At 42.1% G+C, this 14,811-nt stretch overlaps 1 protein-coding gene across 1 annotated transcript in view; it reads right to left on the bottom strand.

The window, feature by feature from the left end:
* Positions 1-2,247: 2,247 nt before the first annotated feature.
* Positions 2,248-14,811, bottom strand: part of CUX1 (cut-like homeobox 1) — a 204,359-nt gene continuing 191,795 nt past the window's right edge. Inside the window, exons 22-24 of the mRNA XM_010573901.1 lie at positions 13,166-13,354; positions 8,060-8,324; positions 2,248-3,088 (exon numbers count right to left, since the gene is read on the bottom strand). Coding sequence (XP_010572203.1) covers positions 2,377-3,088; positions 8,060-8,324; positions 13,166-13,354 — 1,166 coding nt within the window. The 3' untranslated portion in view covers positions 2,248-2,376. The remainder of the gene's footprint in view (positions 3,089-8,059; positions 8,325-13,165; positions 13,355-14,811) is intronic.

Genomic DNA, 14,811 nt, shown 5'->3' with positions numbered 1-14,811 from the left:
CATGACTGAAAGGGGCAGTTGCTCTCTCTGTTTCTCAATTTTAGTTTTGCATCACAAGTCCCCAATTACCCAAGGAGGTATCCTGAAACAGCTAGCAGTAAAAATAGGAAATAAATCCCTGCCTTTCAGCCTCCTAGAGCCTTCTTTTCTTAATCATGAAAAGGATTGATTTTAGTGTACTGATTCTTAATTTGTGAAAACTTGTGCTAAGTGCTGCTGTTGCATGTTAAGAGACTGTAAATGAAATACATAAGTTCTAAAACATCATGCAAGAAATGTGGTTTCACATCTTACAGTCAAAAATCCTACTAATGAATTAATACAAGCACACTGAGGTGTAATATTGGGAACATACCTTTAAAGTCGGAACTCCTCTCCCCATCCCTCCCTCCCCCAAAATCAGAAAAGTAATATTAATTAAACTTAAGAAGTAATGAATGCACCATTAAAGTGTCATCAAAAAGATGCTGACCTAAGACAAAAGTTCAATGATACACAATACGGTCAAAAAGTCTTCAATCAATAATATACAGTATGACAACTACATCTTGTAAATTATACCCAATACTGCCGGCAGTCTATCCCTCTAAAGAATATTTGCCCCCTTTCATCCCTTCCTAACAATCAGATAATAAAATACAGCACCTATAAATAAGCAAAAAAAAATTATATATATATATATTTATATATATATATATATTCCGAAATCATCTATTGTTAGTTTTAAAGATATGGCAATAAAGGAGTCTAAATTAGCAAACTTGTAGAAGCCATAACTGATAAAACAGCTTATTGAAAAAAGGTGGCAGTAATGCACTCTATGTGTGCACAAGTACGTAAGAAAATACACAGACGTATAAAATTGCACGCACACACTCACGCACACACATCCTTCCACACACCTCTATGCTCACGCATATACATATAGACAACAGGAGGAGTTAGAGACAAGTTAGAATTTGATTTGTACTTTGATCAGCCCTAACCTGTGCATAAAATAATGGAAAAAGGCTGTATTTCTGCAGGGCAGAATGGTCTAGACTGGGACTTGAGAGCACAAATGTTTTGGTTTGGAGTTTGGGCTATTTCTGTCCCGGTAAGAGCCCGTCTGGTCATTGCCATGTACTTTTTATCCACGCAAAAACAAGCTTCCCACAACTAAAACGTATTTAAAATCAGTGCTTGTGGTGGGAAGAGAGTCAGTAAATGGCCACCAACAGCAGGAAAAGGTCTCTATCTGAGGCAGCTCCAGTCCCCTCTTAGTGGTGTGTGACAGCAATCGTACACGTGAATTACATTTTAATCGATTCCAGGTAAGCTGAAAATTTCGGGTTACGGAATACGCCCCCAAAGTAGCAGGCTGAAATGTTACTGGCCAACATTTTTTGAGCGATCTGTCTTTACTGAAAGGAAATTCTGTACACTACGAACCAAGTGAAATGATCAAGTACATGCTGTTTCTAAGTTGTCTCCTAAACCTCCTAGATATGAGGTCTGATCAGCGTGCTCTGTGGTTAGAGGTTAAAAAGCAGATTATAAAATACCTAGATTCAGATTTTTTTTTTGTCCTGATTTGGCCTAAAATGGAGTGTATTAAACAAATTCTGGTCTGCAAAAGACCAGAATCAGTTAAAGCTATGAAACAATGTGCACTACGTGTCAATATTCTATTTCACTTACAAGAAAACACTAAGTCAGCTACCACAAATTAAGATATTTTCCTGATGTGACTTTTTTTTGTTTTGTTAAAAAATATGTGGAGTAAATGTGTTTTTTTTTTTTAATTCAAAGTTTCAAACAACAAGATTCTTTTCTTTTCTTGAAAATATGTAGGAATCCAAACTAGTGTGTTTAGAGTCGGTTGACTGTGCAATCTCTTAGTGGCAACTGAACAGCTACAAAAAACTTTCTTTTTTTTTTCTTTTTTTTTTTGAAAAATCTCCCCTTTTTTCCTGGTTTAAGAAGATAATAGTGTATTATCGCTCTGTAGCCATTAGATGGCAGATAAAAAGCCCCCTTTTAATATGTGGGTTTGATTTTTTTTTTCTTTTTTTTCTGTTTTTCTTTTTTTAAAGCCCACACCAAAGAGGAGGGCACAAGGCAAAGCTGTATGAGTTATTCCAGAAACTGTGGAAATCACTTAGGGCAATAATAAAAACACTTCAGGGTACAAAAAAGCTTGACTACACATTTCAGTTTTCTTCCTCGAAAACACAAACATAAATTGGGCTTAACGCTCCTTTTTGTTTTCTATATGCACCTTGGCCTATGGCGTTTTTGCCCTGTGGCCCGCAGGGCGGTTAAGTGCGCAACACAATAAAACCAGTAGAGGTCCAGTTTCACTTCCCAGCTCTCCAGAGTTGGGCGAGTTTAATCTCAAAACTCCCACTCGACGGCCTCTTCTCGACTCGCGGCCTTCTCCAAGCGGTGGATGATGTTGTTCAAGTTTGCCGCTTTCTTTTTCCTCAAGGAGCTGTCTCGCGTGTTCCTGGAGCTCGCCGCCTCCGAGAAGCCGAACAAGCTCTGAAGAGAGTTGGCTTTCTGCGAGCCTGTGGCCGGCGTCGAGCTCGTACTTGGCACACTGGAGATTTTCTCTGAACTTTCTTTTGACTTGTAGGAGCTCTCCCCTGTAAGGACTGAGGTGGAGGCAGCTGAGGTAGAGGCATCCCCTTCCGTGGCAGAGTTTGGCAGTGTCTCCAGAGCTTCTCCCGGGCGCTGCGATGCCGGCGGAGAGCTCTGGCGCGGTGCTCTGAGCCTGCCCTCGTCGTCGGTGTCCTCCAGGCTCTCCGCCTGGAACGGCTCCGCTTTCTCCGAAGACCTGGCGCCTTGCAGTGCCTCTTCCCCCGCTTCGAAAGCCGACTCCGCTGGCCCTCCCTGAGACTTTGTGGTTGCATTGCTGTACTCATCCGCCTCCGGGCCACTCGGCTTTCCTTCAGGTGGGCCTTCTGCGTCCACGCCATCGCAGCTGTCTCCCTCGGAGCTGTGAGCGGCCCTGCTGCTTCTGGCGGAAGGAGAGTCGCTCGACCCAGCCTGGCTCTGGCTCCCGGCTTGGATCTCCTCGATGAACAGCTCCCGGCGGATGCGAGACCTAGGAGACAGGGGAGAGGGATGGTGAGTCTGCCAGGGGTCGCTCGGAGCCACCCTGCTCCACCAGACACGCCGTTCAAAATGCCCTCTCACGAGGCGCCATTTTGTCTCGGCTACAGGACAGCCGCACCAAGCCGGGTCAGCGGAAGCACTCGCACCCCCGGACCCAAAGGACTGACTGAAAAGGCATTTGGAAGAACATGAAAGACTGTCAAGGTGCTCTTAATCTCATCTTCCCCAGCCACACGGCCACCGCAAAGCCCGCTGTGCTAGAAGGACACAAGCTGCAAACCCCAGGCTGCCCCAGGGGCTGCTCCACAGTCTGCTGGGAGGGCAGGCAGTCGCGGCTGGGGTTTTGAGCAGATAAGCCATTTCTGGTAACTTCTGCAGTGCTTAGTGTTGAGACCGACCCACCTGACTTCAACTAGGATTTTGTGTATTTATTGTAAATCTGATGTTGATGACTGCCCCTTCTAGTAACCACAGCAGGCATTATGGAATAAAGCAAAAATATAAACTTTGTGCAGGTAATCAATTTGTACTAAAAGGACTGGTGAAAACCAATGGCAGATCACCCTCCCTTTTTTCGCAAGTTCAAATTAAGTAGCATTCATAACTGTATGCTCAATTTTTATAGCACTGGATGTGGTTTAAGGGACAGAGATGAAAGGCTCTGCAGTCTCCCATTCCCACTAGAAGTCTGACATCAGAAAGGCAAATCTTTGTAATACACTGGACCAGAAAAGGGATGATTTTAAAGATATGAATACATTTCTAAAAGGTCCAGAAGAAAACGGCTTGTAAACACAAACCAATTCAGATTTCTACTAGAAATGAACCACAATTTGCCTAAACTAAAAACAAAACAAGGAAAAAATCTGGACAACCCCCTTGGTGGTCTCCTGGACACCCAAGGGGAAACGAAGATGAAACAAAGTCCATTGTTCTGAAACCACTCTGGGGAAGCACAGGCTTTTGACAAGTTGTCAGTGCATGAGCTAGTCTGACTTCTGCCTCATTTTTTATTTAAAAAATCGATTTCAGAACATGAATAGTGACAAGGCAAGCAGTGCATTTCAAGGGAATGAATGCACTCCGTGTGTGGTTAAAACTGCCTGGTGTGCCACCTTGCGCCTCCTATTACTTGAGAAGTGTGCAATAATACCCCAAACACATTACCTTTGCCGATTAACTTGGTCCTTCCTCCCTCTTCCTTCTCTGTTTAGGAGCTCCCAATATCCTCCCAAGTACAGAACAGTTTATGAAAAAATCTTAGGGTCTAGGCTAACTCTTTCTCAGTACTGCTCTGTCAGTAGGAGAGGTTATGACCACTGTTCAGGTCCTAATTTGCAACCAAGAGGGAGACTCAATGACCTGTGGTCAGGCATGAGACTACAGGCACAGGGAGAGTTTAGCAAAAATTTATCTTTCAGAGTGAAGATAACACTTTTGGTTTTTAGCCAGGGAGAACTGCTAAGGGTCTTGCAAATCACAAGTGAAATGCTGTCCCAACACTGATGGCTGTACGAATTTTTCATTTTTCCCTAAACATGCTATGGAAGACAGCACACAATGGAAAATATTTAGGATAAATGAAGAACACCATCTGAATCCTGCTTTTGAAGCTAATGATATTATTGACTTACTTGAAATGCAACAGAGTATTTCAGCAGTACTTGCTGACTCTACACTTTTGAAGGGTTTAGGAGGTCTGTAATTTTCCCTAGGAGAATATTATTCACCCAACAGAAGACCACAGGTGCTAACATCAATGTTCTATTACCATTAATTGCATGCATCCTGCAACATTGATTATCAGGCTCTATTTATGCCTATAATCTCCCTGCATGTCCATTGATCCAGAACACCCTGCTTCTGTAACATTCCCCAAGTCAGGAGAGGAAACAGGTAAGAGCTTTGTGTCTGCATAGCATTTAAAATACCTCAGCTCCAGCAAGACACTGGATGATGACATGCTCACTGAGTATCTGACCACAGCCCTACAGAACACAGGTTCAATGTCTGTGGAAATCCCCGGAATTCACACCCAATATATTGCTTCTGGAATCAAGTCTGGCTCCTGATTAACATAGTAATTAAATCCCTACTGTAAAGAAGAACTGGTGACAGCAGCTAGGAAATTCCAGAGAGCATTCCTCTCGGTGGAAGGTGTTGGCCTCAACATCAACACATCCTCTTGGCATTCATCAGTGTAACTCAAAATATCAGAGATCTCCTGCGGTATATGTTGAAGTTCCCTGTACAAGCCTTCACACAACATCTAAACAAGCACAAAGCTACAGTTGATTGAAAAATATGCCTAGAGTAAGAGCAATGAAATTTAGGATCCAAGAGCGCTAGATTACAATTCAAGAAAGTCTGGTTTAATTCCTGATGCTTCTGTAGTATCATCTCTTGACCTTACCGAATTTATGTGCCAGTTTCCACACGTGAAATGGGATAGAAATCCCTACCTCCTACTCTTCTGTACCATTCTTAAGACAATAGAGCCTCAAACTCCAATGTGTCCTCTATGTGCTCCACTAATGCAAAGTGAGGTCTATTTATTTTTATGTTCTGAGAGCTATGCGATTGGCTATGTTCTGAGGGCTATTGCCTATGCAAAGCCATAGACTTGGAGAATTTTGCAGACATGTCAAAATCCTTTACACCCATTTATATTCTGAAGTGAATTATTTCTTTGCCTGCTGAGGATTTTTTTTAAGTTTCTTTTGCTTGCAGAGAATAAATGCTAGTGCTGACTTCCTATCTGGTGGATATAAAGGTAGATTCTGCTGTAGCAACCACCTTTGCAAAGTGAGGTTTGGGCTGAATCCCAAAGGAAAAGCATCACTGCAACAGGATTCCCAAGAGACAGGAAGAGAAACTTGTCCAAATCTGTAACCTGCCTTACCTGAAGTTACTTTAAAGAAAAATGTGTATTAAAGAATAACTAGATGGTCTGAGATGTGGAACTGCTTCTGTATGAAGACTCTTCAGTTTGGAAGAGAAATGGCTGAGGTAGAGTATAAAACAGATAAATAAAGTTAAGTGTGGCCTGGAGAAGATGAAGAGGGGAAAGGCTACCCATTCCTTTTAATACATGAGCTGCAGAACAGACAGACCCTGTTCCCTGAGCAGAGCATGTAACTTGTACCTCTTCTGCATTGTCCTGCAAATGATTTAAGAGCACTTCATGCATGAAAGCTAAGAAAATTATCGTACAGAGGAAAAGAACAGGCATGTGTTTTGATTTTTCAGTGGTGGCAACTGCTCAGAGCACCCAGGGCTCCAAACAGGCTTGAAGCATCTCTTTAAAGTCCTGGAGACTCAGCAGCACATCTGGGAGCAGGTCCAGATCACTCAGTGCTGTGAGGCTTGTGCTACCCACCAGCCTATAGCACCTTGTTTATACAGTTTTTATTTTGTACACAACTGTCAGCACCTAGTCTACATTAATGTATAGGTTGGTGTGGCTAAACACGCTGATCAATCATGACTTGTCATGCTTTCTCGCAGCACGCCTAAACAGGAGATCTCATGATAATGAGGAAGATGACACATGCCACCAGTGCTCCTGCACTTGTCTGCATAAGTGAGAACAGCACATTTTGCTGTCAGGCCGAAGGGAACATATTTTCATAGGCATTCCTCCAACTTGTGTATAATTGCCTAGAAGTGGGAATTGGAAGAGAGGCCTGCATTTGGAGAACTCTGAGCAGTGAAAGAGGCTGCATCTGTAGCAAATTCAAGTCAATGAAATTCAGTGTAAATATGATTACTTGTTGGTTATAATTTTTAAATTTTATATTGTTTACTATAAACATTATTTAACTATTGTGCATAATATTTATGAGATATCTCATTAAACTGTGCTGCTTCTGCTTCAGCAACTTCCCCATTAAAAGCTGAGAACGGCCAAAGTGGAAAATACCCTTTAAATGTAAGCAGTTTCTAAAAGCAAACAAGTTTAGCAATCTGGACTAATTAGGAACATTACTGGCTCTGAGTGAAGGAGCAGAATAGTACTAAATCTGGTATCTTAACTGTACCTGTTCAATATTCATTAGCACAAATTTCTTGGAGAAAAGTCTGCTGCACTAATTAAGATTCCCAATCCCAAGCACAGTTGATAATAAGTTTATTCAAATCCTTGTAATTCTTATATGCCATTCCAGCATTGTTTCTTTTTATTTGTGTCTCTAGGCCAAAACCTACTTCAATGGTTTAAATGTGGAGAAGGTTCCTTCTAATATGAGAAAGGAACTGAACTGACCAACATCTTATTTCATTTCAGTGGGATTCAATGATTTAATCATAACAATGAAATAAATCTGTGGCCACAACTGACTTCAGGGTTATCGGTTCTCTATCCTTCGTGACTGTGCAGAGCTTCCCAGAAATAGAGCACACGCTGTGCCTATTTTCAGAGCTCAGTGGCTCAAGACCTAAAAGAAAATCCTCTTTTTGTCTTTATGTGGGAAAATTATATGATGAAAGCAGTGCAATTCTGATGCCATCCAATAGAGGACACTTCCAGGCACCCCCCCCAAGTGACCTAGGCATAAGACCCACAACACACACCTATTTGTGCATATATACTTGCGAGTCTATGTCTGTGTGAGTGTGCATATGCAAGTAAGAAAGACCAGTCTTGCTTACTGCAATGGGAGTTATAAATATTCAATAGTGGACATGTCTAAATCCACACCCATCCCCAAAGCGAGACTTTCTGTTTAAAAGTACTACTTACATCAATATGTGAATATTGCTATTCCTCAGGGATGACTTAAAATTAGTCTGGAGCATTAGCATTACTGTTAGTTAGAACCTCCCTGCTGTCGAAACTCTTCATTTTGTACAACCGCTCAACCCTAGCGGAAGCAGACACAGTCTGCTGAAGCAGAGTAGTGCCCTGCCAATACAAATAAAATAAATCCTTTATGAGTAGGGCTCCCAGGAGATCTCATACCTGTAATTGTGGAACCAGTTGATCACGGTGCTGGTCTTCAAGTTGAGCTGCGTAGCGAGTTCCTCAATGGTTTTTGGTGATGGGTATGGCTTTTGCTGGTAGGCTCGTTTCAGAGCTTCTTTCTCTTCCGGTGCCAGCACCACCCGGGGCTTCTTCAGCTGATGCTGCGGCTGCGGGCTGGCTCCCTGGCTGTAGTCTATTCCAGCGGATGAGGACTCACAAGACTGACTGTCGCTAACAGAGCTGTGTCGCCGTTTCATGTAGGCTGAAAGAGAAGTGCATCGGATCATCCCCAGCTGAATACAAATGCAAAATAAATGAATATACGAGCTGTGGAATAAATGTGAAGATGACAGGTTGTAGATGCATGGATGGGCTATTCAGAGACAACAGAAAGGAAGGGGCATCATCGGAGATCAGAGGAAAGCAAATGTGGGGAGGATGCAAGAGGCAGAAAAAGAAGAAAGAGGGGGAAGAAAAGAGGGTAAATCAACTGGAGACCTGCCAGAGTTTTCTGCTCTTTCAGTGAACACGGGACATGAGTAACAGGGTTCAGTTAACGTGACTTATTTCAAATTCACTCTTCCAAGAGTGGTGAACTTCCACATAGGCACCTGATTAGGACAGTTATACTTCATTTCAACTTAAATAGCTTTGGTTGTTAAACACTTAAGGTGTAGACTAAGGTGTCTCTAACACCTAAGGTCTCTGAATTTAAAAATATGACAATGGAAGCTGAAGGCAGCCACAGCCACGTCTCCAACACACGATGGCGCCCGGAGCCCGGAGATCCCAGCGATGGGCTGAATAACCTGTCAGGCATTTGCTGCTTTTTCCTACAGATCTTCGTTATAGTGGTGACAGGTTATGAAAGAAAAACAGCCCACAGCATCCTCCTCCCCTATGCAAGGCTCTTTCAAAAATGCATATACTTTTAAGAAAGCTCTTGCTGCACTGACGGAGCTCAGTGAGGCTGACGGCAGAAGCACGCAATACCACGGCTGACCCTCCTCCCCGACAGGGACTGAATTATCCTGGCAAATTCTGCAAGGAAAGAGTCCCAGCAAACGCTGTCACTGACTTGATTGATCTACACCGGGCAGAGAGAGGTGGGATTTACTGCACCTGGCAGTATCATGCACAAGGATTGCTAATGAGGGGGCTGAAAACAGCAAATATAGATGAATCTTGTCAATAAAATATTTAATGGCCTGTTAAATACCTTCTAGATATTTAAGAGTTTAGGTATTCAAGAACTGCAATTTGATAACCTTGGCTATTAAGTTCCAGATTACACCAGCCTGACATCAACGTAGCAGGCACTAAACCTCCAACAGCCAGGAGCTCCGATCGGAGCCAGGGACCCATGTGGGGCACGTCCCACTGGTCAGCAACCAAAGTCTTCAAAAAAGAAATTTCTCTCTCCCCACAGCTCTGCCTTTAGGCTGAGGGTGCACAAAGAATAAAAACTCAATGCAATCAAATAAACTGAAATGTTCAAAGCCCTTCTCACACAAGCCAACTTCTTCTGGCAGAGCTCCCTACAGGACTGGCTAGGTTTTCTGTCTCCACTGGGTTTCAGCATCCTGTCCTCTACATGGTGGTACATCCAGTGGGACCTTTTTACACCGTGTCTTACTATCATCTAAGCGAATTTTGAACACACTCTGTAACCTTTGGGGGTATCTGCGTGGCCCTCATTTTGTTTTTCCTGAATATGACAGATTACTGGTGGATTGCCTACTGTGTAAGATCACTCATATGGAACAGAACGTGAGTTGCTCATGATCAATCACTCTGCCATGATACAGTCTTGCACGTGTTTGAAATAACCATAAAAAGCAAAGTTGTTTTTTTTAAAAAAATAAACTCCAGTAAAAAAATCACCTATTCAAGTTGTTCCAACAGGATGTAGAACTGCAAAGTGACCACAGGTAAATGCATTATTTCAAGGTGACCTATTGGCCTTATTTTTGCAGCCTTCAAGGAACTGTTACAACCTTCAACCATGGAATTAATCATTCCAGCAATATAATCTCACATTTATATAAGGTCTTTAATCTCAAAGACTCCCAGGTGTTACTTCAAACTTGCACTGACATCCAAACTATATACAAGGTTCCCTTGTCTCCTTTGACAGCACAACCAAGAGGGCTGAAAGACAGCATCTATCACTTCAGCAACATGCAGCAGCTTAAACGAGGCCACGAGACAAAATAGAACCTCGCACGGAAGATGTAAAAGGTGTTTAGGCTATCTCTAACTGGAGTTTCTGGAATTTGGTTAGGCAACTGAGTTAACACGAGACACCCATGTATCAGGATGCTCTGAATCTGCTTTCTCTACTCTCCAAAGGATGTAATTTCTGGCAGGTCAGAGCTCCCATCTTTAGACTCCTAAGGACAGCACAGAGCTGTGACAGCTTGGGAAAAATTTCATGCCTTAATGCCTACCTCTGCTTTTGTAACCTCACACTGGGATCACAAAAGGTGCAATGGCTTATTTGGGTCTCTCTCATTTGAATGGAACAAATTCTATAAGTGCATGTATTTCCTTAACATAAACATAAAGAGAAGGATGTCCCACTGTTCTGTCATAAGCAATTGCTTTGCAGAGGATAATATATTATCAGAACAAATTTCCATGGGGCCAAAGGCACAATCCTGGCATTTCACCACGTGCTGAACTAGCACCTAAGCTTTAGGCTTTAATGGTGGTCTCTGGAAACTTTAGATGATGTTTATAAATGCTTTTCCTTTTTAAATCTTATTTTAAACATATGTGCTGCGTGTAGACAACATAAGGAGATCATTCAGCACATCTGCAGTGACAGCAAGGCTCAAACTGGAATCCAAGTCGCAAACACACTTGATTTTTGGAGAAGTTTGCTTTTTGTCTGTGATTGGTCTCCACTTCTCAGGAGACCTATGAAAAAAAACCAACCCCAAATGTAATTTGGGCAAAGGTCTGGATCTGGGTCTGAGACCAACTTGTCAAGGCCAGCTGTATCCCCTGAGTTTTACTACCTTTTTTTTTCCCTTGCTGTTGCAAACCCAGCATCACCGTGTCCCTCTGGGAAGACTCTCCAGCACATGCTCAGCTACAGATGCAGCAGACACTATTGCAGGACTAGTGGCTGCCCACTGAGGTAAAACAGAGCCCCTTTTCATATAATTTTTATCTTATGCGGTATTGAACAAGATTATTAAAAAGCGAAATAATGGGGAAATAAAGGGAATTAACTTTTCTCCTGACAGCAGGCTTCAGCAGTGTTCAGTGAGGAGTGTGACGCTACGAGCAGCGCGCACACTGGGAGGTTATAAGAAAGAGGAATGAACTCTTCCAAGGCAGGAAAGGTGGTGCAGAGTGTCTCAGCCTAGTGAGCGTGAACCGCCGTCTTCCTCCAAAGAGGTTAGTTAACGTACATTGCAAATTTTCAGAACCTCTTAAAATGGACATTTATAGCACAAACTTCAGACTGGCAGAACAGAAAAAGAGATATATGCAGCTCACCTTTATCATAATTATTAATTTACTCCCTTAATAAAATGTGGCAGAGAAATAATTGATAATAATGTTTCACTGGTAGCAGAGACAGCTGCATTGTTCTTTAACTGACATTAGCTGAAGGGAAAGTTAAATTCTTAATGTGGCTCTAGAGCAATTTAAAAGGTTAAATCATAGGATCCTTACCTGCATGAAAGGATTTTGCAGAAAATACAGGGTTGAATTCACTTTAGAGTGCTCTGCTATGAGGACAGCACTTACACAGTTCAGGAGCTCAGCACAGAGTCTCAATGATTTATAGCCTTATCTCTATTCAGGTGCCATCTATAGAGCATATGTATTGCACAGTGTTTGATAAGAATCCAGTTTAGAAAATAGTTTTGAAAGGATATTGTCAGTACTACTTTTAAATTATTTTTATTTTATTTTCCTGCATTATGGGCGATATTCTCTTTGAGGCTATAAAAATCCAGATAGTTGACAATTTTATTTCTGCCATGTTTCCAATACAGCAAAAACCATCATGGCTCCCTTTGGTTTACAGTTGTAAGTGGGAAACCCAAGTGGATTTTACTCCCCACGGAAGATTATACACAATTTGTGACAAGATACTGCACTGCATTATATTATACTGGTTACTATGACAAGGATTTGAATTTCTTCTTAAAAGCATGCAAGACTACAATTTTCCCAGAAGCTCCCTCACTGCAATTTTTAATATAATCATAAAGTTCTTGATCAAATGTGTTAATGCTTTCAGGACATCAGTCAACAGCAGCGCTTTCAGTGCACACGATTAATGCTGTCTGTACTAATATCGTTAAGGGATAGCTCAAGAGATGTATATATCATTAATTAGTTAACTGCTGATAATGGCAGCCTATGAGTCTCTCTTGTAAAATCACACGAACGCACTAAAAACAGGGCTCTGAATAACCACTGGTTTTTAGTAATGACTTTAAAATATAGAGAGTAGGATAAATTTTCATGATATACTCCCTACTAAGATACCCAATAAAAACTTAGAACTCTCACTGGTACATACTCATGACCTCGCCGTTTTATGCGAGCATGTATTAACACAATCACCTTTCCCCATCCCTATAAAGGCTACAAATTTAATTATTCTCAAACGCCCTTTTATAAAGACTGCATTTTTCTTTCCTGCTAGTGACCACCAGTGCAGGACTGGCAAGAAGCTCTCTCAGGAATCAATGCGCAGTTCTTTGAGCCCAACATCTGTGACCAGCTGCAGCACTATTAACTAATAACCCAAAGCCAGCTCCCAAACTCACATTTCTCATTTGGTAAGGCAAGTTATCAGCGATACACCAGGGCCTCAGTAATTAATCTATAGGAGAATATAGCAATGATTTCATGACAGCTGGTGAATATTCAGGGTTTGGGGTTAGTTTTTTCGGTTTTTTTTGAGATGTATCTGCTTGAGCTAGCATCGAAAAAAGCTGTCATGAAGTCCTTGTGCATAACCTTCATAATACTGGATCAATGGTGCCTCTATACTATTTATGGAGAATTATAAAAGACACGGTCATCTTTGAAATAACAGAAAACATGAGTCAGCAGTCTGCTCCAAGTTACCTTTTTTCTCCATTCGTTTCATATCCATCAGCTTCTCCACGTTGTTGGGATCGTTCAGCCACAGCTGCATGCGGACAAAGGGTTCCCGTCCCTTCAAACTCAGCTTGTGCCAGGGCTTCGGGCGAGCCAGAAGGTCTGAGACAGAGCCTTGTGTTAGCCCTAGGATTGTCTCCCCAAACAAACGCTGACCTAATACGAAATTGAAAATCGCATGAATTCATTCAGCTAAGAGACAAGGATAACTAAAAAGACAGAACACGTCTACGAAATCATTCGTCAATTATTCTTACTTCAGAATTGCTTGAAAACCCAAAGGAAACACTTAGAAGAATAAAAGCTTTGCCCCCCACTAAAAGTGTAAATATTGAGCTTTCGTTTAATCCTTAGGATCTGACTGTGGCAAAGAGGGGAGCTCAACATGTTTGGGGACCAGGATCTTACAGTGAAATAGTGTGCAAAAAATAAAATCAATGTGATTAAAAATAAACAGAACTTTTAGCTAAGCAGGCAACTAGTGAGAACAGTGAGGCTACTTAGCTCTTATGCAGGAGGGTAGTGCAACAGCTTTGTTCCAACAGGGCAATCCAAACATTTCAAGCAATCAATGAACCAAGACCAGTGCAACCCACCCATTCAGCAACAGTCATGTAAGTGTCCGCAAAGACACATGTATGTACATATTTGCTGTGTTGTACTATCTGTGGTGTTCTAACTGTGTCTTACCAACCACAGATAATCACATTTTACAATATAACAGCTTTTTTTACAGCCTCTACAGTACTTCTAGTTAAGAACGCATAATTTTAGTTCTCTTTTAAAATGCTGTCATCTAGCAGGGTGAAAACTGCATATCCTTTTCAATGCACAGCATTTGTATGTACATTGGTAATACTATTTTCATATGGTTAAAATCTAACTTATCAATGACTGCGGAAAATGCCCGTGCAGCTCAAACCCAGTGATACAGCTGGTTTTCTAAAGCCCTTCCTTCACTTCAGTGTTCTTCCTAAGCTAAACTGCCTTGATATGGAACAGCTTTTGTTACAAGACAGAGCCTGAAGTCATCTGACTCATTGCCGGTGATTTCTGATAGAAGCGCAGCTATCATGTATTTTCAAGGTAACCCAAAGATCTTTCCATGCCGACCAAGTTTAGGCCTCAGGGTCTTGTGTCTGATCTGTAGCTTCTGAATGCCCTCACTAACACAAAGCAGAACGCTTTTCCTTCACTTCCTAGCAATGCCAGCATTCTTAGCCAGTGGCAACAAACAGATCCCTGAGAGACAACGCAGATGCGTGGGGGCTTGTGCTCCTACAGCTCTGCAGGACATGCCCGTGCTTGCAAAAGGACCATCAACTCTTGCCTTCATAGCCTCACCTGACCCTGACAGAAACAGGTCGTGGAAAGTATCTGCTCTACAGACCCATCCCCTGTGCTTAACTCCATGAATCTCCTCCTCCTCTTTAAAAACATCCCAAGACTTTTGCCCTGGTGATTTTTTTTTTTTTTTGCCTGTATGGGTAGAGGAAGGAATGTGGGACCAGTTAGAAGCTGCAGAACGTCCCATTCAGATGCATGGGGCAGGTGGGTCTGCATAGCTTTTGGAGGAAGCAGCTGAGATAATGAAAGGCAGAAAGGGGAAATGA

Source organism: Haliaeetus leucocephalus, unplaced genomic scaffold (assembly GCF_000737465.1).
Source record: "Haliaeetus leucocephalus isolate CR32 unplaced genomic scaffold, Haliaeetus_leucocephalus-4.0 Scaffold395, whole genome shotgun sequence".
Lineage (NCBI taxonomy): Eukaryota > Metazoa > Chordata > Aves > Accipitriformes > Accipitridae > Haliaeetus > Haliaeetus leucocephalus.
The sequence above is the reverse complement of the archived record's forward strand: the minus strand, read 5'-3'. Positions and strand labels throughout refer to the sequence as shown.